The sequence below is a fragment of the Lemur catta genome, chromosome 6 (assembly GCF_020740605.2).
Source record: "Lemur catta isolate mLemCat1 chromosome 6, mLemCat1.pri, whole genome shotgun sequence".
Taxonomy (NCBI): Eukaryota; Metazoa; Chordata; class Mammalia; order Primates; family Lemuridae; genus Lemur; species Lemur catta.
In genome coordinates, this window is record NC_059133.1 from 5983003 (window position 1) to 6010097 (window position 27095).

The 27095-nt window shown below is 55.8% G+C and overlaps 1 protein-coding gene and 1 pseudogene across 1 annotated transcript; one reads left to right on the plus strand and one right to left on the minus strand.

Annotated features, from left to right (window-relative positions):
* Nucleotides 1-458: 458 nt before the first annotated feature.
* Nucleotides 459-5338, minus strand: LOC123640273 (annotated as a pseudogene).
* On the plus strand, nt 3818-26864 carry LOC123640272 (NADH-cytochrome b5 reductase 3). The gene is made up of 9 exons (XM_045554744.1): nt 3818-3922; nt 11021-11152; nt 14147-14219; nt 14603-14709; nt 16588-16717; nt 17175-17258; nt 17392-17477; nt 21179-21278; nt 25758-26864. The coding sequence occupies exons 1-9, from the start codon at nt 3902-3904 to the stop codon at nt 25928-25930; spliced, it is 906 nt and encodes a 301-aa protein (XP_045410700.1). The 5' UTR covers nt 3818-3901; the 3' UTR covers nt 25931-26864.
* The last annotated feature ends 231 nt before the right edge of the window (nt 26865-27095 follow it).

Sequence of the window (27095 nt, forward strand, 5' to 3'; positions counted from 1 at the left end):
CCAAACCCCAGGAAGGGAATTTGTTGGGAGTTGAGGCCTAGATCAATAACTGGGCAAAATAAACACCTTTGGGCCAGTACCTTGCCAGGGCTGGGGGCAGTCAGAGGACAGGATTGTTGGCCCTGGGGACCAAGCCAGCTGGAGGAGGTGGACAGTGAGTGATCTCCAGGCTTCACAGCCCAGGAGTCAATAGCAACTGTCCTGGCCACACAAGTACTCCAACCAGACAAATTCTGGCCCCAGTTGTAGCTTCACCTTCAGCCTTTATCCACTTCTGCATCTGGTCTGCCTGGAGGCCACACGCCAGTGGGAGGCCAGGCCTGGCATGGGGTCACTTTCTAGGGGAGCTTCCAGATGGAACCAGGAGTGAAATCTCCTTTTGTGCTTTACACATTGAAATTGTGTCAGTGGGTTGAGATATAAATGCAAACAGGATTTATTACAAGAGCAATATGCTTCAATAATATGTGTTGATTGTGAATGATGTTAATTTTATGTACAGAAACAATTATGAAGAGGTTCAAACAGATTGTCAACCTAAAAGAAACCCAGAGAGATAGGCTCTCGAGAACAAACGATTCTATTAGGGAACAGCAGGAAGACTGCAATCTGGGGTACACAAGCTATGGCAGTATATGGCTTGACACAGGCATGTCCAGGGGGTTGGAGGGAAGGGGAATCTTTTAAAAAAAGACAAAGAGAAGAAGTTCGCTTGTTTCAAAACTAAAGGTTACAAAGACCAAAGGTTACAGGAGTTTGTTGCAGGAGTTGGTGTGAGTTTATCAGCTACGGCTAGGCAAGTGTCCTGGTGTAGGTAGCTTATCTGACTCGATTCCAGTGCTCTAGTGCAGGGATGTCTCATGATAAATTCTGCTCACAAGCATGTTTGTGCGAGGGCTTCTTTGTCAAGGCCTCCCTGACTCCATCTTGCTACTGGCAACTTTCACAAGATAAATAAGGAATGCCACAGAAGGTTACTAAGATCTTAAGAAAGATAGTCACAGCATGATAACTTCAGGAGGAAAGCTATTTCCTCCTTCAGTCTACAAATGTATATAATAATTACATAACCACAAAAGGCAGAAATATAGATAGATTCTATCCCAATTCTGATTTTGTAGGATTGTTTGCTGGACTAGCATTTACAGCCTTAACATCAACTGTATTTACACTTTGTTTAGTTTAAGCTATTAGATGATGAGTCTTTCGAGGAAAAGTCAGGTGTGGGAATTCTTTACAGCTTGTGGAGGGATGATTTTTTTTTTTCCAATTTGAAAGCAGTCACTGTTTATTAACTGACCAGATTGCAAAAATAATCATGGTAGAGACTTAGTTCTTTTTTCTACTAAGCCTGTTGATGTAGTCTTCCCTGTGGCCACCGTCTCCTCCTTCTACACAATGGGTTGTCTTTTTCTTCATTCCACCCCGTGGACATGACAACTTGAAGGGCCACAGGAAGTTATTTGCTTCTTTGAGGTGTTTCCCAACAGTATAGATCTCAAGAATCAGATCCTCCATGCAGATGGTGCCGTATTTACCCAGAGATCCAGCAGTCAAAGTGTTATCTGTCAACACAGTTCGCTTCCTACTGATCTTGCCATAACCATGCTTGTCAATTAGTTCATTTACTGACTTCAGGTTTGGGGCCCCTCCCCCTGCCCCCCGCAATATATGGTTCTACAGTCTGCAAGCGAATTGAAGCCTTGTTGAGCTTAACAAAGGCTGCACTGAAGATCTGGTGAAGGCGAAGAAGCTGCAGCACCTTTCGGACCTTTGGGCTCACACCGATGACAGCTCTGATCCTGATGACAAACGCCAACTTGGGTTGCTCTGCAGGAGCATAGAGGTTGCCAGCTTTTCTTGCCATCCTAGCCGTTCAAACCTCAGTTCCGTACATCTGCCTGTATTCCTGGTGACAGTGCTTACCTTTTCCATAGATAAGCTTCCACCTCACCTTTCAAAGCAGCTTTTGGGCAAACTTCTTTCTCAGGCGTTTGATCTTCAGCTCTGCGAAATCCCTTCACTTTTTCTAAAGGGTTTCTGGCACAGCAGGAACCTTCTTTTTCTTCTCTTGGACACCCTCCATGGTTCCAGCCGGAAAAGAGCTGTGAGGGATGATTAAAAGGAGAAAGCCAACTTCATCACCTCCAAATTTCACAAGATGAAACCCAACATCACATGTACACAAGCCATGATAATCATCATTCATTCAGGTGTAATATAGGAAAGGAAGAACATCCTAAGGTACAGGGGGAAATAGGAGGCTCTGGGTGACTCTCTGCAGCACTGGCCCCCATGGAAGGTGTCTATGGACAAGGGTGCGTGTGTGGTGGGAGGCCTAGAAAGCACCCTAGCAAGGGGGAAGTTACTGGTCCCACATGCTAAAGTCAACGTTTGCGATTTGATGACTTCCTTTGTAATTTTTTTTTTTTTTTTTGAGACGGGCTCACTCTCATGCCCAGGCATGATCATAGCTCACTGTAACCTTGAATTCCTGGGCTCAAGTGATCCTCCTGGCTCAGCCTCCCAAATAGCTAGGACTATAGGGGCGGCACCATGCCCAGCTGGTCTTGAACTCCTGGCTTCAAGCAATCCTCCTGCCTGGGCTTCCCAAAGTGTTGGGATTATAGGTGTGAGCCACCACACCCAGCCTCCTTTGTAATATTAAAATTGTAATCATTAAAATTGAAATAATACTTACCTGATCCTTTGTCAGGTTTATCCATGTATTCAATGGTGGTAGGTCCCTCTTTCCACGCTGCTCCCAGAGTTCTCTTTTTAAAACCAGCAGGTCATTCATTGAAGGTGACTTTGAGAAAAAAATTTAAAAAATAAAACGAGTAGGTCACTCCCTCTCCTGCCTAGATCCTACAGGGCTGCAGCACCGCCCCCCATCTCAGTGCCTTCCACCAGGGTCCCACACTGCCTCTCTCTGACCTCAGGACACCACTGTGCGCCCCGCCCCGCCCCTGCATCTGTTCACCTCCTCTGTCTCCTGGCTCTCCAGATTCCCTCTACGGGCAAGGTGTTTCTCCTCTTCTCTGCCTGGCCAGGGTCACACTGCAGGCCACAGGCCAACTCCTCAAAGTACCAGGAGCTCACATCTGGATGTAAGACCCTTCCAGGAGGGCAAGGCTGGAAAGTGACCCTAGGGCCCAACACGGGGCTACATAGAGGAGGTGCCCACTGTCTGTTGACTCATTCAACAAGTATTTATTGAGCACCTATTATGTGCCAGGCCCTGTGCTAGGCTTCAGGCAAGCAGGGGACTTGAAACCAGCAAGGGTCCTGCCCTCGGAAAGGGGTCGGGGGGGGGGCAGACCCCACCCCCCGTCCCCAGAGAACGCACAGGGTGGCTTCAGATAAGAGCCACAAGGACCCTCCACATGTGGGGTAGTGGGGTGGAGAGAGAGGGTCAGGGCAGGCACCCCAACAACAAAGAGCTGGCCCTGAGCCCGCTGGGGATAGTGTTGCCGAGGGACCCGCAGGCCTGGAGGTGGGACCGCGCTGGGCAGCGGCAGGAACAGGCCTGGCGGGGGTCGCTCCTGCAGGCCTCGGGGAAGGTTCTGGATTTTATTTTCGATCCCAACAAGGGGCGCGCCATATTGTTCCCTTTACGGTGGCGAACGAGGCCCAGAAACGGCCAGCGCCCCGCCCGATGCCGCCGGCGGCCGGAGCTCAGCGCTGCCGGCAGGGCCGGCTCTCGGCGCCGCGCGAGGGGAGCCCGACCCCTCCCCGGCCGCGCGGGCGGGGCGGCCCGGTCTCGGTCCCCGCCCCGGCCGCCCCCGCTGCCGCCCCGCCCCGCCCCCAAGGGTGACGCGCGCCGGGGCGGGCCGGGGCGGGCCCGACTGTCTCGGCGGCGGCGGCGGCGGCGGCGGAGCGAGCACAGCGCGGCGCCACCATGGGGGCCCAGCTGAGCACGGTAGGCGGGGAGGGGCCGCGGGCCGTCGCAGGGGAGCGGCGGCGCCCGGAGCTCGGCCTCGCGCGGCGCCCACGGCGACCGTGCCGCGAGGGGGCGGGGCCGGCCTGCGGGGACGGGCGCGGGACCCCCGCCGCCCCGGCTGCGCCCACCGCCCCGGCCCTGGCCCGGCCCGGGCGTGCGCCGTGGGGACCGTGACTCACGCCTGGCCGTCTGTGGGGGACCCCAACCCTCCCTCCCGAGGGGAGCGGCCGGCACCCGGGGGCGGACGGCGCGGCCCAGGCCGCCGCTGCCCTCAGGCTCCCCCCTGGCCGCCCGGCCGCTGAGTGGAAGCGGTGGCTGTGCGTGTGACTGTGGGTGTGAGTGTATGTGTGCGGGTAGCTGTGGGTGTGAGTGTATGTGTGCGGGTGCGTGTGGCTGTGGGTGTGAAGTGTGAGCACCTGTGAGAGCGAGTGCATGTGAGTGTAAGGGTGTATGCGTGTGAACAAATGTGAACGTGTGTGATGTCACTAGACCAAAGGCTTTTGCACATTTTTATCTTTTTACTTTTTTAAAAAATTTATATTTCAACAGATGTGGGGATACACATGGATTTTGGTTACATGGGTGAACTGCATGGCGGTGACGTCTGGGTTTTTAGTGTACCGGACACCCGAACAGTGTACATTGCACCCGGGCGGTGGTTCTTCCTCCCTCACTGCCCTCCCACCCTGCACATCTTTTAGCTGCAACAAAAAGAAAACCGATGACCCCTGGGCGCCCTCCCAAGTGGTGGGCCGAGATCAGGTCTCCCTGGAACCCCCCTGCTGTGCTGTGGGTGGCATACATTAGGGGGGTCAGTGTGTCAGCCCCATTTCCCTGCTGGGGAGATGCCATCCAGACTTGGCCACCTGAGGGCGCCTGCTCTGGTGGGGCTCCAAAGTCCACCCCCGCGTAGTTGCTTATGGGTTGGCCCAGGGGCCTCCTCTCTCTGATTTCTGAAAAGTGACGTGACCATGTGGACCTGTGGAGGCTGCAGCTGCAGAAGGCACTTCTCGCCCCTGTGACTCGCGGCGCCTGGGCTTGCTGGGCGGGAAGTCTGGCTCTGGAGGGTTCGGCCAGCAACTCTCCACCCCCACCCCCCCAGTCACCTGCCTCCTCCCCTGGCGCTGGAGGCCCCTCCTTGGGGAAGCAGGCAAAAGGCCTCTTGGCCTGGGCATTTGCTGGGGAAAGTGTGGCCCAGCCTGAACTCTGAGGGCATCATCAGCCTCCGTGTAACACCCTGCCGTTTTCCCCAGAAAGCACCCTCTTCTATTATTGTTGAAATGTCCCATGGGCTCTGAGGCCTGCTGGCCCCCGCCCTGGCCCCCTTCCCTGCTATCTGCAGTGTGTTCTTACCTTCCAGCGGGCAGGCAGCAGTGGCCGTGGATTGAGTGCTGCACCCCAGCACCTCGTTGGTCCATGCGGTTCTGTTGAACAGACAAGCAGTCTCCTGTGAGTGGAAGGACCCTGTCTGGGAGTCAAGTAACCTCCACCAGCCCCCTAGCCTCATCTGCCTGAGGGGTGGGTGCACATTGCCCCATGTGGGCCCTGCCGAGATCCCCTCTTGGCCCAGAATGCCTCCAGCACACCCTGAACAAGGCTTCCCGGCACAGGGGCTCCCTGAGGTCTGCAGGTGGCCGGCTGGGGGCCTGGTGCACCAGCCCTCTTATCTGAGATGTGCAGGCCCCATGGGAGGCCTCCTCCCACACTTAGGGGGACCCAGCCCAGGGTTGGCACTGAGTCTGCCAGCACTTGGGGAGAACGCTGAGAGCTTGGCCTGCCATCCCAGACAGTGGCTCCCTGCCTTCCAGCCCAGCTTCGTGTGTGACGCCACAGGTAGAGTCTACTGGGCTTTCCCGCTGCCCTGGCAGCGCCATGCCTAGTTGGTAGCCCAGATCTGCCCCTCCTCCTGGGCTCCCTTCCCCCACAGTTCCCAGCCAGGATGGGAGCCCCCCGCTGTAGAACTTCCTCCACTCCCTCCCACTTCCTCCCACTTGAACTGGACTGGGAGGGAGGTGGACTCTCAGACCCAGGCAGAACAGCTGGTGGGCTGGCGGTGGGCAGGTAAGCAAACCAGCTGACTGGCTTGTCCAAGCCCCAGGACAGGGAGTTGGCACGTGGGGAGGACTGCATCTGTCAGGTTGGGGATCCTGGCAGGCCTCTGCTCACCCGAGACCTCACCTGGGCAGGGTGGCTGTCAGGATCCCCGTGGAGAATTCCAGGGCAAGCAGCTGGGCAGAGTGTTCTGTGGGTGGGGAGCAGAGTTATGCGGCCCCTTAGTTATGGTGGTGAGCTGGGGGCAACCTGGAGATGTCCTGGGACTCTGGTCCCACGTCCTTGTTCCCCTCCATGCTATCAGAGGCAGGTGGTGGGTTCCCTGGTGGGGCAGAGCATGGCCCATGGGGCATTAGGTGAGGGCCTGGGAGGTAGCTGACCCCTAGACCCCCAGGTGGGTGGGGCGAGGTAGTGTGAGTGTGAGTGTGAGTGTGTGTGTGTGTGTGTGTGTGTGTGTGCGTGTGTGTGCAGCACAGCCCAGGAGGAGCTCGGGCAGGGCCTTGGCCTTAGCCATCTGCCTCCTGTTTACTCAGCCCACTGCTGTTGGGGGTAGGGGTGGTGCCGTGAACCAGGATGGGGGCAGAGCCTGTGGCAACCCATGTCGGTGGTCTGCGGGAACAGAGTGCAGCCCCCGCCCCCCTGAGTCTGGCAGGGCCTGTGACTTTCTGGAGAAGAAACTTGTCCCTGCGCTGCTCCTGACCGTGGCATACCATCTGCTCTGCCAGTGTCCGTCTCCCGCACTGGCTTGAGCTCCTCAGGGTGGGGCCTCTTGGCCTGTGTCCCCCAAATTGAGCACGAGTCCTGATACGTGAGTGTCCTGCGGGGTTTGTGGACTGAATGACTGGCAGACGGTGATGGTCTGCCACAGCTGCCTCTCCAGAGAAAAAGTCCATCTCTGCCCTTTCTGTGGCCAGAAGGTGTCCCAGGCTCACATCGTCACCTGGGCCTTGGTTTCCGCACCTGAAATGGGGGAGTGACAGCACCCACCCCATCCCAGGCTTGAGGATGAAATGAGGTGGTGTGAGCCAGGCGGCTCTCTGTTGCTCTGTGTGGCCCCGTTGTTGGGCAGACACTGGAAGGAAGGCCGTGGCATTTGTCAGCCGCCGACAGGGAGCCCATTCCTCCTGCAGCCTGCGGTCACCCCAAGCTGCCTCCGAGGCCCGAGCTCCTGGAGGACAGCAGGCTTTTCAGACAAACAGGATGGGCTGTGCCCCGCCTTCACCCGGGAGGAGTCTGGGCTCTTGCCTTGGTTCTGGAAACTTCCAGAGAAAATAAAAAGAGAGACTGGGAGGACGGGAGCTTGTTGCTGTCCCTTCACTAATTTGTTCCACAAATATTTGCTGAGTGTCTTCTGCGCTGGGTGCCGGGGGTGCAGGGATGGTGAGACCCACACATAGGTGCTGGGCTCGCTCCAGGTTACCTGTGCATGCCGAGGGAGCCGCGCCCGAGGTTGGCGAAGGTCCGTGGGACGGCCGAGGCCAGCGTTCAGGGACTCACTGTCAGAGCCACTGGCATGCAAGTGTCTTTTTCTCGTTTGTGGGCTTAGGGCAAGTGAGGGACAGGGGATGAGCAACAGAAAATCAGAAACCAAAGCCTGGACTCCATCCAGGGCCTCTCTGAGCCTCACTGTCCCCTCACTTGTCCCACGGTGCTGTGCAGCTGTTCCAAGCTCCCACCCCTGCATGAGGGCCCGTGAGGAAACGCAGGGGCGGTGGAGCCAGCTGCAGGCCTGGGGTCTTAAATTTGGTTTTGCTATGCTGAGAAAACAAAACCCCTGGGAGCACCAAACACAACTCCAAGTGGCTCTTGATGTCATTTAAGTTCATTTCCAGGGCTCCCAACAATGGTGGTTTCCTGGGAATGTAACTTCACCCAGCTTTTTCCCTAAACTATATTCCCCATGGATATGGTTTCTTTGAGTGACGTGGGAGAGGGCCATAGCAGAGGAATCATCAAAATAGTCCCCACCCCCAGGGGGTTTACAGAAAGGGCCGGGGCTGTGAAAAGTCCACCAAGGGTCTGGTTAGGGAAGATTTGACATTTGAGCTGGGCTCTGAAGGATGAATAGGAGCTTGCTGGTTGGAAAAGGGCATTTGGAATGGAAAGGAGAGTATATGAAAAGGCCTGAAGCAAGATGGGCTTGACACTGAGGGAGCTGAGAGCCAGGAGGTGTGTCCAGAGTTGGTGCCTTAAAGGTAGGTCGTGGGGAGCCATGATGGGTATTTGAGAAGGAGGTGGGCTGCCCATTGGTTTAGGTACCAGGGCTGGAGGCAGGTGCTCAGGCCTCACTGTGGGAGGCAGGATATCAGATTTGGGCTTTGGGTCCTGTGAGTACAATACAGAGAGGGTGCTTTGTCCTGGGAGTTGGCACAGGAAGAGCAGGTCTTGGGGCTGGAGAGGGCTTTGTCAAATCCTCGTTCCACCCCGATTGGTTGTGTAACCTTGACAAGTCAATCTCTGAAACAGTTAAGAGTATCATGTGGTATCACTAGTGCTACTAGTGGCTTTGGTGTGACTTGGGGCAAGTTACCTACCCTCTCTGGCCCTCACTGCACCTAGGGCCTAGGGCTGAAGTGGGGAACGTCCTGGGGAACTCACGGCACATACTTGGGACAGTGCCAGCTCAGGGTCATCGTTGTTGTCTTGCTCTAAGCATGGCCTTTCACAGCCTCTGCTTTCCTCCCCTCGGTGGGACCTGGGGAGAAGTGACTCTCCTGAGGTCCTGAGGTGGGACTCAAACCCTGGTCTCTGTGACTACAGAGTCCATGGCTGCGAACCAGGGTCTTAAATGAGCCCCAGGATGGGTGAGACACCTGCATGGTGCCTGGGCTGTGGTAGGTGCTGGTTAAATGGGTGCTGGCCAGAGTCCCCTATGGGGTGGCCCTGGGCATGGGTTTGGGGCCAGGCGCCTGCAGCCCTTCCTTTTAGACCCATCAGTTATGTACCCCGGGCTCCATGGAGCAAGGCCTCAGCTGTACCCAGCATGGAGGCCCTGCCCGGGAGAGATGCATTTTGTTCTGAGCCCAGCCAATGGCCTGTAACTGTAGCCAGGCAGCTCGAAGCTGCCCGGCCGGTTTTGGGGGCAGGGGCCAGGCCTGGTGTGAACTCTTAGTGCCTCTGCCTTTCCTTTCTTTACTTGAGTATCCACTTCTCAGTTGGTAGCCACCCCATGAAGGTGGCAGGAAAAGCTCTTGTGTGTGAGCCCAAACTTCCTGGGTTACAGACCCCAGCGTGACCTGGGCCCCCATCTCATATCACAGCTCCCCCAGGAGGCGGGCCAGGCAGTGGCCCTCACCTTCCTTCTAGAGACAGGACATCAGCCAGAGCACCTTCCCTGAGTTGTGGAGAGTGGGGAGTCCCGGCAGGGCATCCAGCAAGGGGAGGGGCATTGGGGCAAGGCCTTCAATGGTGGGGAGCATCTCACCTAGCCCCCAGTAGAGCAGGAGCCACTTCCAGATCTGTGTTCTGCAGAATATGCTGCCTCAAGAGATCCACGGCAGATCCCACAAAGGAAGCAGAGAAGCCATGCAAGCAAGGAACTTGGTTCTGAGCTTCCTGGCAACTGAGGTGAAAAGGAGAACTTGTAGGTTAAGAGAACACACATGGTGGCCGGGCATGGTGGCTCACGCCTGTAATCCTAGCACTCTGGGAGGCCGAGGTGGGAGGATCGCTTGAGCTCAGGAGTTCAAGACCAGCCTGAGCAAGAGCGAGACCCCGTCTCTACTAAAATAGATTTGCCAAGGGACAAACATAGCTAGAAAGGGTGGGAGGCCAGGTTGTCTTTCTTTGCAAGGTGTCCTCTCCAGGGAAGCCTAAGCCATGAGCTATCTGGCCATGGGATTTAGGTTTTCTGTTTTTAAAAACTCCAAAACACCTTTCAGGGTCTTGTGAGGCTGAGGTGTGGGGGGCAGGGTGCAGGCAAGGAACAGCCTCTGAGGCCATGTGGGCGGGTCAGCCCAGGCCTGACGTCTGAGGGCCTGATTTGGAAGGTAGGTGGACTCGGGTTCGAATGGTAGCTCAAACTGCCAGCTGTGTGACAGGGTGAGTCACTTCACCTCTCTGAGCTGGTTTCTCACGTGTAAAGTGGCGGTGCTGACAGTACCTACCTCACAGGGTTTTTGGGAAGGTGATGGGGGTGTGGAGCTCAGCGTGGGGCGTCCAGGAGGCTTGTGGCCTTGGTGATCTGAGCAGTAGAATCTCAGAGCTTTGGGGGACCTTGCAGGTCACCTGGTCCAGTCTAGTGTACTGAGGGGGAAGCACTTGCCCAGGGCCACATGGCCAGTGAGGGCCAGAGCTTCCCAATGCCCAGCTTAGTATCTTAGTTTCTTCCCCTCACACCTGAAGGCATAACCCCAGGACTCAGAGAGACCTGTGGACACCAGTTGTGGGAGTGACTCAGTGTACTCACGCTTCACTGGCTTGTTCGGTGGGCTCTGGGAGGGTGAGGAGGAGAGAGCCTCAACCCCATGGCCCTGAAGGACTGGGTTCAAAGATGCCATAGAGCCATTGGTCAGTGTAGGCCTCTCAGAAAGGTAGATTCTGAGTTGGGCTTACTATTCATTTGTCTGTTTGTCTAAATAGAGCTAGAACTTGACTTATAGGATGAGGAAAATTGACTATAGGGAGGAAGAGAAGGAGGGAGCACAGATGCACAGTACTGAAGATAAATTTTATTCTGAGCTTCCTGGCAGCTAACGTGAAAAGGTATACATGCTCAGATAGGTAGCTTTTTTTGTTCCTGTTCCTCACAGGAAATGGAGCTTTTCAAAGAAGTTTTTCTCATGGTACTGAGCATAGAAGACTGAGTAAGGCAGTGACAGGTGTCATGAGTCCAGCTTTTGTAGCTTTTCCTAGTGCGCCAAAATGAACAATGAGGTTTTCCAGATGAGCATGGTAGGGAGAGTCATTCCCACCAGAGGGGGTGCCTGGGAGTGTGAATGAACTGGCAAGTCTGGGGGAAAGGCAGGTGGCAGGCGCCCCATCCCACCCCTGCACTGACTTTGGGGGTCTGTCCCTGCCTTTCAGTTGGGCCATGTGGTGCTCTCCCCAGTCTGGTTCCTCTACAGCCTGCTCATGAAGTTGTTCCAGCGCTCCTCGCCGGCCATCACCCTCGAGAGCCCGGACATCAAGTACCCGCTGCGGCTCATTGACAAGGAGGTGAGAGCCGGCCACGCCTCCCCCTGACCAGCACCGCAGCGTTTCTCGCACCTGCTCTGCGCTCTGGCCTGGGTCCCTGTGAAGTAGGTCCCGGGATCTGCCTACTTTACAGATGGAGAAAGTGAGGTGATGTCCTTTGCTAAGGCCACCAGGAAGTAGTGGAGAGACTTAAATCCAGGACTTTGACCACAGAACCCGTTCTCTGAGCCACACTGACTGTCCCTTGGAAGGTCAGAGTGGGAGGGACCCCTCAGGACTTTTGGGCCCAAGCCCCCGTTTAGCAGATGGAGGAACAGAGGATGAGAGAGGCTGAGCCCAGTTCCCTCCTCCCTGCCCCTCCAGGGTCATTACTCCCATCACTCACTTGCCAGGCCTGGCTGTCCCCTGAGTGGTCTCAGCCATGCGGTCCCCAGCTGCTCAGCCAAGAGGCTCACTCTGCTGACCTGTGTGACACTTTTGTTTTTCAAACCTCTGATTATGCCTTAAAACCGTCCTCTCCTTCCTTTGCCTCGCCGCCCAGTGAGGCTGCTTCCCTCGGGCACTCACCCTCTTCACAGCCCCCCTTACTCTGTTTCTGGCCACCCCCAGCTGCTGCAGGAGGGACGTGGCAGGGAAAACTGAGTCACAGAGCAGAGAAAGTCATCTGCCCGAGGCGCTGGGCCCTGGTGTCACAGTGGGCTTGTGCCGTGTGTCTGACCAGTGCTCCGTGTGCGTCTCGAGTCTCTGTGGCACGGAGTTTGCAGCTTCCTGTGACCGATGGGCGTGTGTCTAACCGTCCCAGGAGTTCACAGAGAAGTCAAAAACCAGAGAGAAGCAAAAAAAAAAACAAAAACAAAAAGTAAGGCTGGTGACTCGACGCCTATAATCCCAGCACTCTGGCAGGCTGAGGTGGGAGGATCGCTTGAGCTCAGGAGTTCGAGACCAGCCTGAGCAACAGAGAGACCCCGTCCCTACTAAAAATAGAAAGAAATTAGCTGGGCAATTAAAATAGAAAAAATTAGCCAGGTGTGGTGGTGCACACCTGTAGTCCCAGCTACTCGGGAGGCTGAGGCAGGAGGATTACTTGAGCCCAGGAGTTTGAGGTTGCTGTGAGCTAGGCTGACGCCACGGCACTCTAGCCTGGGCAACAAAGTAAGAGTCTGTCTCAAAATAAATAAATAAATAAATAAATAAATAAACAAAATAAAAAGAAAAAGTAAATCACCACCACACTTATCCTTACAATGTGTTTCATGCATATGTGGGCACAAATACATTTTTTTTCCTACCCAAATGAAATTATAATGTTTTGTGGGGGTTTTTTGGTTGTTTTTTATTTTTTTGAAATTGTAATTTTTTTTTTTTATTTTTTTGAGACAGAGTCTCACTCTGTTGCCCAGGCTGGAGTGCCGTGGCGTCAGCCTAGCTCACAGCAACCTCAAACTCCTGGGCTCAAGTAATCCTCCTGCCTCAGCCTCCCAAGTAGCTGGGACTACAGGCATGTGCCACCACACCTGGCTAATTTTTCTATTTTTAGTAGAGACAGGGTCTCACTCTTGCTCAGGCTGGTCTCGAACTCCTGACTTCGAGCAATCCTCCCACCTCAGCCTCCCAGAGTGCTAGGATTACAGGCGTGAGCCCCAGCGCCTGGCCTGAAATTATGTTTTGAAACCTATTTTTTAACATTCTTTTTCTTCGTTATTGTTGCTTCTTATTTATTTATTTTTATTTAGAGACAGAGTCTCACTCTGTTGTCCAGTCTGGAATGCAGTGGTGCAGTCATAGCTCACAGCAACCTCAAACTCCTGAGCTTGAGTGATCCTCCTGCCTCAGCCTCCCCTATTGCTGGGACCACAGGCATGCACCACCATGCTCAGCCTGTAGTTTGCTGATTCCAGAAGTAATGTGTGATGTATATGTGCTCACTATAAAAATGCTTTTGGTGAAGTGTGAGCATTCCTCTCGCCCTCCCCCCATTGGCACACTCCAGGACCCTGTGCAGAGGGCCCAGGTCACGAGTCAGCGTGTACCTGCCAGACCCCTTTCTGGCATGTCATTCATACACAGTGGTGTACAGTGGTGCAGGTGTGTGCATACTTAGTTTATTTTTTTTGATAATCTGAATTTTTTTATCCAGCCATACAACATAGATACCTTTTCACATTTAACCCAGAGCTGCTTCATTTTCTTTTCTTTCTTTTTCTTTTTTCTTTTTTTTGATGACTATGTAGTATTTCATCCTAGGGATGTTATACAAAGGACCCTTCGGTTTCTGACTGAGCATATGGCAAAGGTCCTAGAGTCACATCTCCTTCCCACCCCGTGTAGCTTGGCAGTGGCTTTGCGGGTCAGCGGGTGGGCCCACTTTTGTGCCGTGCTCTGCCAGGCTACCCCGCTACAGGTTGTCCTGCATAGTAATCTTCCAAAAATTGTCTGGCATGTGGGTGTCTAACCTCCCAGGAGGCCTTGGGGCTCCATTTACCCCGAGTGCAAAGGCTTCTGGGAAGGCAGCGTGAGGCCTGGGCTGCTGGGCGGAGTGGCTGGGCCCGTCGTTCCCGAGATTGGCCTCTGCTCACAGACTTGGTGATGAGGTGGCTGCTCCATGCAGGGACACTTATGAGGGTCGAGGAGTTCTTTCTCGGACTGAGCTGAGTTGTGCTTCTGCAATGAGTTCTTCCTGCCACCCCCCGGCCACTGCTTGAGCAAATAGCAGAGGTGGAGTCCTCCTTCCCCCTCCTGGAATTTATGGGCCATCTGGCATACTCCCTTTAGGTGCATTCCCACACTTTATTATGTGTCCTCGGGCGGGTCACTGCCGCTCCTAGGCCAGCAAGAGCAGAGGCACACCCCGCATGTGCTGGACCTCACACAGGCGTGCGGGTGTGTGCAGCCACACGTGGCAACAGCATCACTTCTCGAGAGGGCACTCAGGGACCCTGGGGGAGGGTGGGGGTCCTTGAGGGCGGTGGCCTCTCTTCCCTGGGTGCCGTTCAGCAACTTCAGGCCTCTTTGCAGATCATCAGCCATGATACCCGGCGCTTCCGCTTCGCCCTGCCGACCCCCCAGCACATCCTGGGCCTCCCTGTCGGTGAGTCCTGCCCCGCCCAGCCTAAGCTGAGCCCGGCAGGTGGCTGGGGCACTAGGTCAGAGAGGTGGGAACTTTGGCTTCCACTAGGGAGGGCAGGGAAGCCTTCAAGGAGGAGGTGACAGACACCCTGGGCCTTTGAGTGTGAGTCTGTCAGGATGAGAGTGGGCAGGGCCTCCGGGCCCCTGGCAGTGGCACCACAGCGGCAGTGGTATGGAGGCAGGAAGCTGGGATGTGATGGGAGTCCCTGTGAGGGCGGCAGGCGGCAGTGGAGCCAGGCCAGGCCACTGAATGCCAGGTGGGGCACAGGACAGTGGATTGACAAGACCCTGGGGTCGCCAGCAGGGATGATCCCTGGCCCAGAGTGACCCTTTCCTGTCCTGCAGGCCAACACATCTACCTCTCAGCTCGAATCGATGGAAACCTGGTCATTCGGCCCTACACGCCTGTCTCCAGTGATGACGACAAGGGCTTCGTGGACCTGGTCATCAAGGTGAAGTCTCCAGACCATGATGACAAAGGGTGGGTGAGGGTGGCTGTGGCAGCAGCTCAGGCCTCCCAGGGACCTTCGTGTCCCCACAGCCTCATCTCCAAAGGCCTAGTGCTCCCTTGGGCCTGGTGTCTGAGTAAACAACAAATCATGGTTTGCCCACAAAAGCCAAGTGAAGGGGTCTTGGCAGAGGTCGGGCTGGGGACCTTCAAACAAGGACAAGTATCTGCAGGAGAGGAGCCAGGAAGGCCGAGGAGAGGCTCACACGTGCAGGCAGCGACGCCAAGCCCCTTCCCTGCTGTGACCCTGGACAAGCCTGGGGAGCTGGGGTTGTCTGGGGGCTGGAGGTGGACGTGCGCTGTATGGATGTAGTGTCAGGAGCAGCAGACCAGAGAGACGAAGCACTGGCAGGGATCTTAAACATCCTGAGTAGAAAGAGTGAGAGACGAATGTGCCACCCCATGGGACATTTTTGTGAAAATGAGAGTTACAAGCTTTCCCGTGGCAACCCATGCTCCCTGATAGCACGTCCCTCCGGTGAGAGCCGGCCCAGGCCCGCAGGTGCGTGGTGTCAGAGACCCACCAGTCGAGGCCCTGACCTCCCGCTTAGGGTGGGAGGGGAGATGGGTCTGTCTGTCCTGGCTCTGGCTGGGGTCCTTCCATGCTGGGGTGCCCAGGCCTGGCCTTGGGAGCCTGTCTTTGGCCGGAGGGTGAGCACTGAACAGCTGGTCACACAGGAAGCCAGTGGACAGGGGGCAACTAGACAAGCGCTCACAACGGGCACCAAAGCCAGGCAGGGGTGGGCTGGCAAGAGCGGCTTCCTGAGCAGGTGGCAGTGAGGTGAGGCTGGGGGCCGAGTAGGTGTTGACCAGGGGAAGAGGGAAGAAAAGGACCTTCCATGTGCAAAGGCCCTGAGGTCAGAGGGGACTGCAGGACTAGCTCGGCCACTGGGCAGGCATGAGAGGTGGGAGAGGTCAGTGGGGCCAGGCAGGGGCTTTGTCCAGAAGCAAAGAGAAGGTGGCGAGGGCTTGGGTATCTGTCATGTTGATATGACTCCGGCCAGATGTGGGGAAGATGCTGAGGGGATTCAAGTTGAGGGCAGAGAGTTCACAGGCAGCCGGGCCAGAGGGCAAAGTCCTGGCCTGGCACCCAGGGCCTGGGACAGTGTGCTCTGTCTGCCTCTCCCTGGCCGTCTGTGCTCCTCTGCCTCCTCGCCCCGGCAGTCCCTGTGCTGTAGCCACAGCAAACTTTCCTCCCTCCCCTGAGGCCCTTTGCACACCCTGCCCTCCCCTGGCCGTCTTGCCCGCTGCTCTGCCCAACACACAACCTCTTGGCTTCGAGGCCCAGCTCGAGCACCCCCGCGAAGCCTTCCCAGCCTGGGCAGGGTGAGCTGCCCCTCCTGTGTCTCCCCATTTCTCTGTACCTGGTTGGGTCGTCACACTTCCCTTTCCAAGGCAGTAATCCCAGAGGGTGCAGGCCAGGAAGTTGCTCCAAGAGCCAGGTTTTTATGACAGCACAAAATGGGAAGAACCAGCGTCCACCCAGAGGGGCGAGCGAGGCTGAGCCGCTCCCCAGGGCTGCGCTGACAAACGTTAGCGTCTCAAGACGGAGGGCCGCAGAGACAGTTCTTAGCCGAAGTGTTAACGCGCCGAGTCGTTTGGCCTTGTACACCAGGCTGACGCTTTGCTTCCCAAGGGGGTTTTAGGTGGAGGATGGGACATGGGACAGGTAAGTTTTGATGGGTGGGTGGATGGGGTGCCACAAGAGAGGCCACAGGGGGGCCTGGGAAGAACCGGGAAGAGGAGCTTACTTCCCACCATGGGCAAGAGCTCGCCCGGCGACGTGGGGCCAGGGACTGAGGGCTGCGGGTGTGTCTTGTAGGTTTACTTCAAGGACACCCATCCCAAGTTTCCCGCTGGAGGGAAGATGTCTCAGTACCTGGAAAGCATGCAGATTGGAGACACCATTGAGTTCCGGGGCCCGAACGGGCTGCTGATCTACCAGGGCAAAGGTGATTTGGGTCAGAATCTCCTGGCTGCCAAGCAGGCGCTGACCCTTCTGTATCTGGACGGGTGACTGTCGCTGGGCAAGCTGTCTCCTCCCCGGGGACTCAGCCTCCCTGGCTGTGTAGGGGACAAGTTGGCCAGTGCAGGTCTTGCAGACTGGCTGTTCCTGGGGGCCAAATCTGACAGCAAATCCGTGATAGGACAGAGCTGGAATGATCTGGTGCACTGGCCTCTCCACTGCCCCCCACGCCCTCTGCAGTGAGGACTCCTTGCTGCGTTCTCTCTGGCATTTGGGTGGGGTCCTGGGTCCCCACCTGCCCATGCTCTCCCTCACCTGATGACTGGGGTTACACGGTGTCTGCCCCACCTCAGACTCTCAGAGTGGGGACGGGTCCTGCCGCCTGTCAGCCCCCAGCGTGGCATGTTTGAGAGGTGGGTCTCACCCCTTCCCCTTTCCCCCAGGGAAGTTTGCCATCCGTCCCGACAAGAAATCCGACCCCGTCATCAAGACAGTGAAATCTGTTGGCATGATTGCAGGAGGGACAGGTATGTGGGACCCAGAGCCCCTCAGAGTTGCCAGGCGGCAGAGTTGCGGGTCGGGGTTAGGGCGTTGTCCTGGCACCCCTCCCCCGCTTGAGTGCCTGGCACTCACTCAGCACGGGGCCCGGCTGTTTTGCAGGCATCACCCCAATGCTGCAGGTGATCCGCGCCATCATGAAAAACCCAGACGACCACACTGTGTGCCACCTGCTCTTTGCCAACCAGGTCAGTAGACAGTCCCCACGATATGCAAACTCAGCTTCCTGAGAGGGGACTTAGAGCCCAGCCAGGCATTCAGGGGGTCCACACAGCTCTGTTGAGGTTCTGGGGGTGACTGGGATGTGGGGGTGCCCAGAACGTTCTGTGCCCTTGCAGCCTTTGCAGCAGCAGGTGGGGGTGGGGTTTGCAGTCCAGAGTCTGAGTGTCTGACTCAGGGGGCTGCTTTTCGGGGGAGACTTGCTGAGCACCCCCACTCCTGGCTGCTTCCTCCAAACCTCAGAGCTCCCTTCACCACGAGCAGAGTTTGGAACCCACCAGTGGGCAGGGAAGAACACTAGCTGGGGCTTGGGCCAGCCTGGGGACAGGGGCCTGTTTTATAAATGAGCAGATGACTGCACGAGGCCCCTGAGCTGAAGGGTGTTGGGGCAGCGTTTGAACCTTCTCCTCTCTGGCTCCTGGTTCATACCCTCGTCCCCAGGCCTACTGCCTGCCTGCCTGCCCTGGCCTGCTGTGTGGCCTCGGCCAGGTCAGCCTAGGAGGGCAACGGAGACTCAGATGAGCAGTAGGACGGGTCTTGTTCTTGGACACGAGGACCTGATGGTCTCAAGATGTCAGCTCTTTCCAAAATAATCCGTAGAATCCCAGTGGGCTTTTTCCCCCTTTTAATGCAAAACAATCTGGAAGACAGAGTATACACACATAACCCAGAAAGTTCTGAGAAAAAATAACAAGGAAGAACTTAATACACTAGCTGTTAAAACACACTAAGAAGTGTCACTGATGAAAACACTGTGGTTCTAGAGCCACATATGGACCTGGACTTACTGCATTTCAGGGTAACACAACAGAAAATATAGAATTTCACTGGAATGTGCTAGAACTTGTGGCTATTTGCATTTAAATTAAGATTAATGGAATAAAAAATTCACTTTCCTAGTCTCACTGGCCACATGTCAGGGGCTCCACAGCCACGAGTAGCTGCTGGTTACCACACTGGGCAGCACAGATACAGAACTCCCATCACTGCAGAAAGTTCGCTGAACAGTGCTAGCCTGGAAACAGACCCACGTAGGTGTGCGATGTCGTGTACGGTACAGGGGCGTCTCGAACCTGAGAAGAGAGATGAATCAGGAGCGTTGGGTCAGTTGCTGTTTGGAAAAGACTCAGTAGATCCCCTCCTGTGCCTCATAATAAAATAAGTTTAACAGCCAGGCGAGGTGGCTTAAGCCCATAGTCCCAGGTACATGACAGGCTGAGGCAGGAGGATTCCTTATGCCCAGAGTTCAAGGTCAGCCTGGGCAACATAGCAAGACCCCATCTCTCTCTTTAAAAAAAAGTACTAGGTGAGCTTTTTTATAAGGAGTATTGTTGAATAAATGAACAGGTGAATGAATGAGAGTGGTCAGTCCAAGCAGGACACCAAAAGAGAACCCATAAAGGAAAAGACTGATGAATTCAACTGCTTAAAAATTAAAAGCTTCTCGGGAAGGGGAAAAAAACCCCCACAAAGCACTGTAGATAAGGTAGAAAAACAAATAACTAGGAAACGATGTTCAATGCATCATGAATAAAAAATTAATATCCTTAACATAAAAAGTTTTTACCAACTAATAAGATATGACTAGACGAGGGACATTTTTATTTTTTATTGATAATAAAAAGTGGAAATTAAAACATGAAGCTGGGTGCAGCAGTGCCTGTAGTCCCAGCTACTTGGGAGGCTGAGGCAGGAGGGTCGCTTGAGCCCAGGAGCTGGATTCTAGCCTGGGCAACACAGCCAGACCTCATCTCTTAAAAAAAAAAAATGAAAATTGGTCCGGGCGCGGTGGCTCACGCCTGTAATCCTAGCACTCTGGGAGGCCGAGGCCAGTGGATCGCTCGAGGTCAGGAGTTCGCGACCAGCCTAAGCAAGAGTGAGACCCCGTCTCTACTAAAAATAGAAAGAAATTATCTGGCCAACTAAAAATATATAAAGAAAAAATTAGCCGGGCATGGTGGCACATGTCTGTAGTCCCAGCTACTTGGGAGGCTGAGGCAGTAGGATCGCTTAAGCCCAGGAGTTTGAGGTTGCTGTGAGCTAGGCTGACGCCACGGCACTCACTCTAGCCCGGGCAACAAAGTGAGACTCTGTCTCAAAAAAAAAAAAAAAAAAAAATGAAAATTAAACATGAGATTTCCTTGCCATCACTGCAATTGGCAAAAGTTAAACAAATATTACCCAGTGCTGGCAAAAGTGTAGGAAGATGGATCGTGTGGGTGTGCTGCTGAGCTGTGAATTGGTGGAACTTTCTGGCGCATAAATTGGCACGTGGGTTGAATGTCTTATGGATGCAGAAGTTGCCACCCTGGAACCTACTTGCTCAAATTCAGCGTAAGGCACGGGCAGGGCAGGGCAGTGAGAACGCCCAAAGAGGTGTGGTTTAGAAAGCCGATGTTTGAACGATGCAGAGGTCCTTCAGCTGGGAGCAGGCAGTCCCTTCATGGGACTGGGCAGGGTCCACTGACACACGGACAGTCTGAATAGAAGAAAGTTCTAAAAAATACATGCTGACATCCTAACAGTCACCATCCCTGAGGGTTTCAGATGCTTTTTTTCTCCTACCATATTTTCTACATTTTTTTACCTGGGGCTCATCTAGCCCAAGGCCTGTCCCCATCCTTACCCTGTTAGGGCTGGAGGAGGAGCCCTTAGCCCCCCGCCCTTGGAAATGGGAAAACCTGGTCTCCTGGGGACACAGAGGCAGGGGGGACACTGAGGAGCCGGAGCTGTGGAGCCACAGGACGTGGATGGTTTCATGGTTTCAGTCTGTCCTGCCCTCACCCTTTGTGATTAGTCCCTGCTGCTCCCCCGGTCACATGGTGGGGGTGCTATCCCCTAGCAGAGAAGTCGCATCCCTGGGTGGGGCCGCCCTTCCTGGGGGTTAGTGGGTCACCCTTCTGGTTGGCAGTTCTCTTTGGCCCCAGTTTCTGAGTCCCATGGGGTCAGTGATGCTGCACTCTAGCCTGAGTGGTCCGTCTGTCCCTGAGTGACCTGCAGACACACTGGGCCGCGGCCTGTGGTCAGAAATGGGGCCAAGTCAGTGGGGGGGCCGGGGAGAGATCCCTGCACGCACTGGGGGTCCGGGAAGGGTTCCTGGGGGGGGTGAGGCTGCTGAGTTTGGAAGGGCCGGTGGAGCTGGCCGGGGCAGATGGGGGCAGGGTGGGGGCTGCAGGCCAGGCAAAGGGTGGCAGGGCAGGTGTGGGCAGGGCCTCGGGGGGCAGGTAGAAGCAGAAAGACTTGCCTGAGGGCTGAAGGTGGCAAACCCTCCTCTGAACTGAGCCTTGCATTATTTTAGGTACTATAACCACTCCCTAGGGATAATCTCCCTGAACTTTTTGTGTGTTTCCTTCCTGTTTCCTGTAGTTGAGCTCTGCTATCTTTAGTTTTGTTTTCCATTTTTTCCACTTTCCATATGTTGTGCACATTTCCCCACAACACTAAAGTAGTCTCCAAAGAATACTTTCACCGGCAGCTTGGTGGGCTCCTTAGGCGGGGTCAGGGAAGCAGTGCCCGGGGTGAGTTTTGCCGGACACTTTCTCGGAAGCTCTGCCAAGCGTGTGGCCTGGGGCGGGCACGGTGGTCAGCCACCTGGTGTCTCCGTTGGGTGTCTCCAAGGGCGGTCCCTGCCACCTGTCCCTCCTGACTGCTTGGCCCCGTTCCCCCGCAGACCGAGAAGGACATCCTGCTGCGGCCCGAGCTGGAGGAGCTGAGGAATGAACACTCTGCTCGCTTCAAGCTCTGGTACACGGTGGACAGAGCCCCTGAAGGTGACAGTGGGGCCCTGGGCAGGTGGGGTGGGAGGTGCTGACCCAGGGCTGCACTGTGCGAGCCTCCTTGGGTACGACTGTGGCCCTGCCAGAGGGAGGTGGTGTGACCCCCTCTCACAAGTGAAGCCCACACAGCCAGAAAACACCAGAGCTGGGCCTGGAACTTGGGTCCTGTCCCCCAGAGCGGGAGGGACTCAGGCCCTCTGCACTGTCCCCTGCTGGACAAGAAGGCCCGGCGTTCTCTCCTGGGCAGGGCTCACTCTGCGGCAGGTCTCCAGGGGCAGCGCGGGCTGGGGGGCTGTGGCCTCCACTTGACAGCTTGTGCTCCATGAGGCACTGAACACCCATTTTCTCTCGATCGTCAGCCCTGGGAAGTGGGCTAGGCCGACGGATGGTGACCCTCTTTCTGCCTGTCCAGGCGGTTGAGCTGCTGGCCTTGGTCACAGTGAGGTGCGGGAGAGCCAGGACCACACAGGAGGCAGTGAATACGGGCTGCCCGCAAGTTGGAAATGAGATTGCCCTCTGGGAATTAAACTGTCCTTCCTTTTCCTGCTTTAGGTAGAGATGTGGCTACAAGAAATATCTTAACTCTCTCTTTGCTGTAAGAAAAGCAGCAGCTCAGGCTTCCTCGTGGACGGTTGCCATGATGCTTGGCCTCAGGGTCGGGAGACTCTAGGGAGTGGTGGGGACTGCAGGACATTGGAGGTCATCTGCCTTGTCCAGAGGGGGCAGCCCCCCCAGCTGTGGGCGGTCCTGCTGTGCAGGGACCCAGCGCTGTGTGGCCAGGCCTCTCTGCTTTTCTAGAGAAGTTGGGGCCTGTGTCTTCATGAGCAGATGCGCCCTGCGGCTGGTGCCCACCTGTTGAGCTGGGTCACCTGGGCCCATCCCTGAGGGAGGAGCTGCCCAATTTGGGTTCTAGCCCTGCCAGGCTGAGAGCCAGGCCTGGGGCCGGATGGATCTTTGAACTTGACAGCTGTGTCCTGAGGCCCCTGGCTTGACCGGCCGCCCTGGCCCAGCCCATCTGAGCATGGCAGGTCCTCTCCTGTTCAGACCCTCCACCCTGTGAGTACATGAAGCCAGCCTGGCCCCAGGCTCCTGCAGTCTAGTAGGGGAGGCAGAGGACAGATGGGAACCAGGTTTAGTATTAATAGTAAATTATAGAGCAGAGTAGCCGCTGGTTAGTGTCAAGGGGAGACAAGGTAGAGCCAGGCAGAGTCGGGAGTGGGACGCACTGGCCCTGGGAGTTAAGCTGCTGTTTTTCTTCTAGTAAAGAAAGGAACATTTTCCTTGTACCCATATCTCCATCAAAAGGGAGGAAATGAAAGATGGGTTAGCCCCTCCCTTCTGGTTGCAGTTTCTAATAGTGTGGCCACGATAGGCTCGTGGGCAAGGTGGCACTTGGCCACCATGAGAACGCCCTTGCAGGGGCAGACGCCCCTTTCCCTGGTGCCAGCTTTATCCTGCAGGAGAGGGGCCGATGCTGCCCCCTGGTGGTAGCGTGTGGCAGCACCGAGCCCCGCCTAGGGAGAGCTGCTTGGCAACAGTAACTGGTTCCTGGGCAAGGAGAGGAAGCGTGGGGTGGTCTCCCAGTGTTTTTCACTGGCGTTTATTACCACCCTGACCCTCATTCAAGACTAGTTGAAGGCCGGGCGCAGTGGCTCACGCCTGTAATCCTAGCACTCTGGGAGGCCGAGGCGGGAGGATCGCTTGAGATCAGGAGTTCAAGACCAGCCTGAGTAAGAGCGAGACCCCATCTCTACTAAAAATAGAAAGAAATGATCTGGATGGCTAAAAATATATAGAAAAAGATTAGCTGGGCATGGTGGCGCATGCCTGTAGTCCCAGCTACTCGGGAGGCTGAGGCAGGAGGATTGCTCGAGCCCAGGAGTTTGAGGTTGCTGTGAACTAGGCTGACGCCACGGCACTCTAGCCGGGGCAACAGAATGAGACTCTATCTCAAAAAAAAAAAAGACTAGTTGAAGTACTGCAGTAACATTAGGTATAAGCTGAAATTCTAGATGTTGAGGAAGATGGGAATGGGCCAGTCCCCTGTCTTGTGGAGCTGAGTGAAGGAACAGGGGAGAGCAGCGAGAACACACAAGTGCGCAGACTTCCATTTTCCCCGCAAAGCCTCCTTCAGTGCGTGTATGAAGAAACATACACTGTATACTACCTAAATAAAAGTCCTTAGAAAATGGAGATTTGTCTTAGATACCTGCACATTTCATACCCTAACAAATACAGTCTATTCCCTTGCAGTTTTTTACAAAGTATTTTCAGATCCATTGCCAAGCTATAAAAATGTTTTCTGTGCCCCGCCTGTTCCAGAAGGGATTTTAAGAGGTTTACAGAGACTCATATGGTGAGTCATAGTGGCACAAATGGAAAGTGGGAGTGAAATAAAAACAAGGGCAGGGCCATGAAATGAACAGAATCAGGAATAGGGTTTGTACAAAAGTGGACTGTGATGCACACTTGCCATGGATGGGCTATGTCTATCATTCTCGGCTTCCCAGCAGCCGAGGTGAAAGGGGAAATATATTTAGCTCATGATGTCCATGAGATAAAGAAGACTGCATTGCTCTGCACAGTAGAGACTTCCTGGTCCCAAGACAAGCTGAGACTGTTTTGGCCTCTCCCCCACATAGAGTGGACACAATGTGATACACTGTGTGTTGTCCATCTGGGCAGGGTGGCTCAGGTCAGCCAGTGCCCTCCTCACCACGGGCTTCTGCAGCAGCCTTTCTGTTGGCAGCGAGGGCTGTGGGGGGGCTCTTCTGGTTGGGAAGAACAGAGACGAGCCATGTAACGTTGGGTGTTCAGGACTGGAGGGACTTGAGGGTGCAGGAGACCGTTCCCCAGCCTCAGCCAGGCCTGGTGGAGCACCGGGCCTCTCCGGTAGGAGCCTCCAAGGCAGGCGTCAGTGTCCCAGCATCCTCTGTCTCCTGCCACTTTCCACGTGTCTGCACGGCCTGCTGCCAGCGTCCTGCCCTCTGCCCACCCCACCCCCTGCTGTTTCTGACTGTCCTTGCTGCCCTTCCAGCCAAGCAAGAAGGTCTTCCTGAGTGATGATGCCACCCACTGGGCGGAGCTAGGGGCCGGCCTGGGGTCAGGTGCCCACAGTGGGATCAGGAGGTGGCTGGGGAGGAAGCACGTGGCACACGGCGGGCATTGGCTGGTCTATCTGTCCCTCCTGCTGAGCTGCTTGGCATGGGGTCATTTGAGAGGACCATGGCTGCATGACCAGTATGTGTCCTTACATCCCCAGGTGGTATTTGTCCCACTGGACGTTGAAGAACCATGTGGGATGGTGAGCTTAAGACTAGGGTTCCCCCTGCTCCTCATCCGAGAGCAGTCACATTAAGCAACATGTCTGCAAGAAGGCAGGGACACCCCTCACCTGGGCCTCATGACCCTACAGACATGGAAACTGAGGCACAGAGGGATGCTGGCTGCCCCAGTGGGTTGGAAGCCAGAGCTGGAGCCAGGGTGGGTGGGTGGGCGCCCATTTTCCTGTCATCCCCCTGCCAGCCCGAGTTCACGTTCCTGTTACCCACTGTGCTCCCTGGGCTGAGGGTTGATGTTGGACCGGAGCTGTTCCCAGCCTTGGGTGCTGGGGTTGTCACACTGGCATTGTCAGCTACTTGAAGGAATGAAAAGAAGCCTCCGATCACAGGAGCTTGGAGACACAGTGTGGGTATGCATGCGTGCACCAGGGAGGCAGGCGTGACCTTGCAGCAACAGCTGCGCCGAGAGGGTCTTGGGTCTGGAGCTCCAGCCTGTGTCATGGCCTCGCTGTTTCGGGCACAGGGATTGCTTCTTTGGGACACGTTCCTTCAGTTCATTATTGAGCAACTACTGTGCACCGAGGCACTGGGAACACAGATGTGGGCAAGACCTGCTGCTCATGGGGTGACGTCCTGGCCAGGAGAGGAGTCAGGCAATGGGCCCGCGGTGGGAGAACGGTTCATGAATGTCACCCTAACCAGCCGGTGGCTGGCCCTGGCTTGGAGATGTCTAGGAACCTGGAGTTTACATTTCAGCTTTGTCCCTGCCTCGTGTGACCTTTAACGTCTCGACTCTGGGTCCTCTGGGCATCAATTTCCACATCTGTAAAATGGGATCCATATCTCCTGCCTTGTCTGCCCACAGGGTGGATCTGAGGGCCACAAGAGGCCAAATGGAAGCAAAAGGCTTTGCAAACTGTAAAGTGTGGGGAGGGGAACCACAAAGGGTTTATGTCCCCGTTTCAGCCTGCAGAGCTTGAAGCCACAGGCATGGTCAGGGTTGAGGTGGGGGGCACAGAGCGAGGGTTTGTGGGGATCAACCTCTTCATACTTCAATGTTTGTTGAAAAAGCAAGCAGGGACTCAGGGCTTAGCAGGCCGGCAGGGAGGGGGACCTGGGCAGCTGGGCCCTCGGTTGGTTGGTTGGTCAGTTGCAGGCCACACTTGGGCTCACGTGGTCTCTCGCCCCACAGCCTGGGACTACAGCCAGGGCTTCGTGAATGAGGAGATGATCCGGGACCACCTTCCGCCTCCGGAGGAGGAGCCGCTCGTGCTGATGTGCGGGCCCCCGCCCATGATCCAGTTCGCCTGCCTGCCCAACCTGGAGCGCGTGGGCCACCCCAAGGAGCGCTGCTTCACCTTCTGAGGGCCGGGCGCTCGCTGCACACACGCCCACCTGCCCACACGCACCTCGCCCTGTCCACGCTCGCCCCATTGCCACCCCACTCTGCCCCATCTCACACTGGGGCCCGGCTTCAGCCTGGCCTGCCCGCGCCCTGGTGACCGCCCCGCTGAGCTGGTCCCGAGGGGCCCCTTTGGGAGCAGGGTTCTGTTTCAGGTGGGCCACAGCTGAACCTCCAGGATAGGTTCCTGTCCAGCACTTACCGGTTCTTACCAGAGACGCCCAGCCCCGTCCCTGTCCCCAACCCAGCACCCACACTGCAGAGAGGAGGGCTGCCAGCACCACGCTGCTCTCACCCCTGGGGCGGTGGGCCACAGTCTGGATGTCAGCATGGCGTGCGCACAGTCCAGAGCTGCAGGTGTCAGGGCCTGCGCCCGCCACCGTCCTCGCCAGCCACCCCTCACTGCCTGCCTTGGGCCACAGCCAGGCCTTAGCACCTGACACTACATAAGATGGGTGACACCAAAAAGTCCTCTTGGGGTGGGTTGCTTGGGGCGAAAGGCTTCCCCCCACCCCAGGGCCCAGGCAGGCCCTGGCCAGCTGGGAGCCTGGCTCTCCCCATGGCCAGAGTGGGAAGAGAATGCTGGCCAAGCCCTGGTGCCAGCACGTGGGCCCTCCTGAAACCTCAGTGTCCCCCCAACACATCCCACGTTAAGCAGCGCTGGGAGTTGGGCGCCGCAGCAACCGTGTTTACTTACTGCTCTGTCCTAAGCCTGCCCCTCCTCCGGCCCCTGTCCCCAGCACGGGGGAGATTTTGAGCAGTGCCTCTTGTCCGAGAGACATACCGTGGCCTCCACGTTGCCTTTAGACAACAGCTGTGTTAGCTCTTGCGTATCGGCTTTTTCAGAGTCATTTATGAGCAGGAAAAAAAATTGAAGTAAAACTTTGCTAATACTAAGCCTTCTGCAGCTCCTGGAGGCTCTGTGACTGGCGTGGCGGGGGCGGGGATGGGACATTTGTTTCTAGTGTATGTTTGTGTTTGTTGTAGAAAATTTGGAAAGTGCAAAAAGTATCCACAGGAAAAAATACCCGAGGTCCAGAGGCAGGCGCTTCTCACTTTAACTGAAACCACACGAGCCACCGTGTGGCTGCCGCATCCTCTCAGCGTCAAATGCTAGCTTTTCCCTGT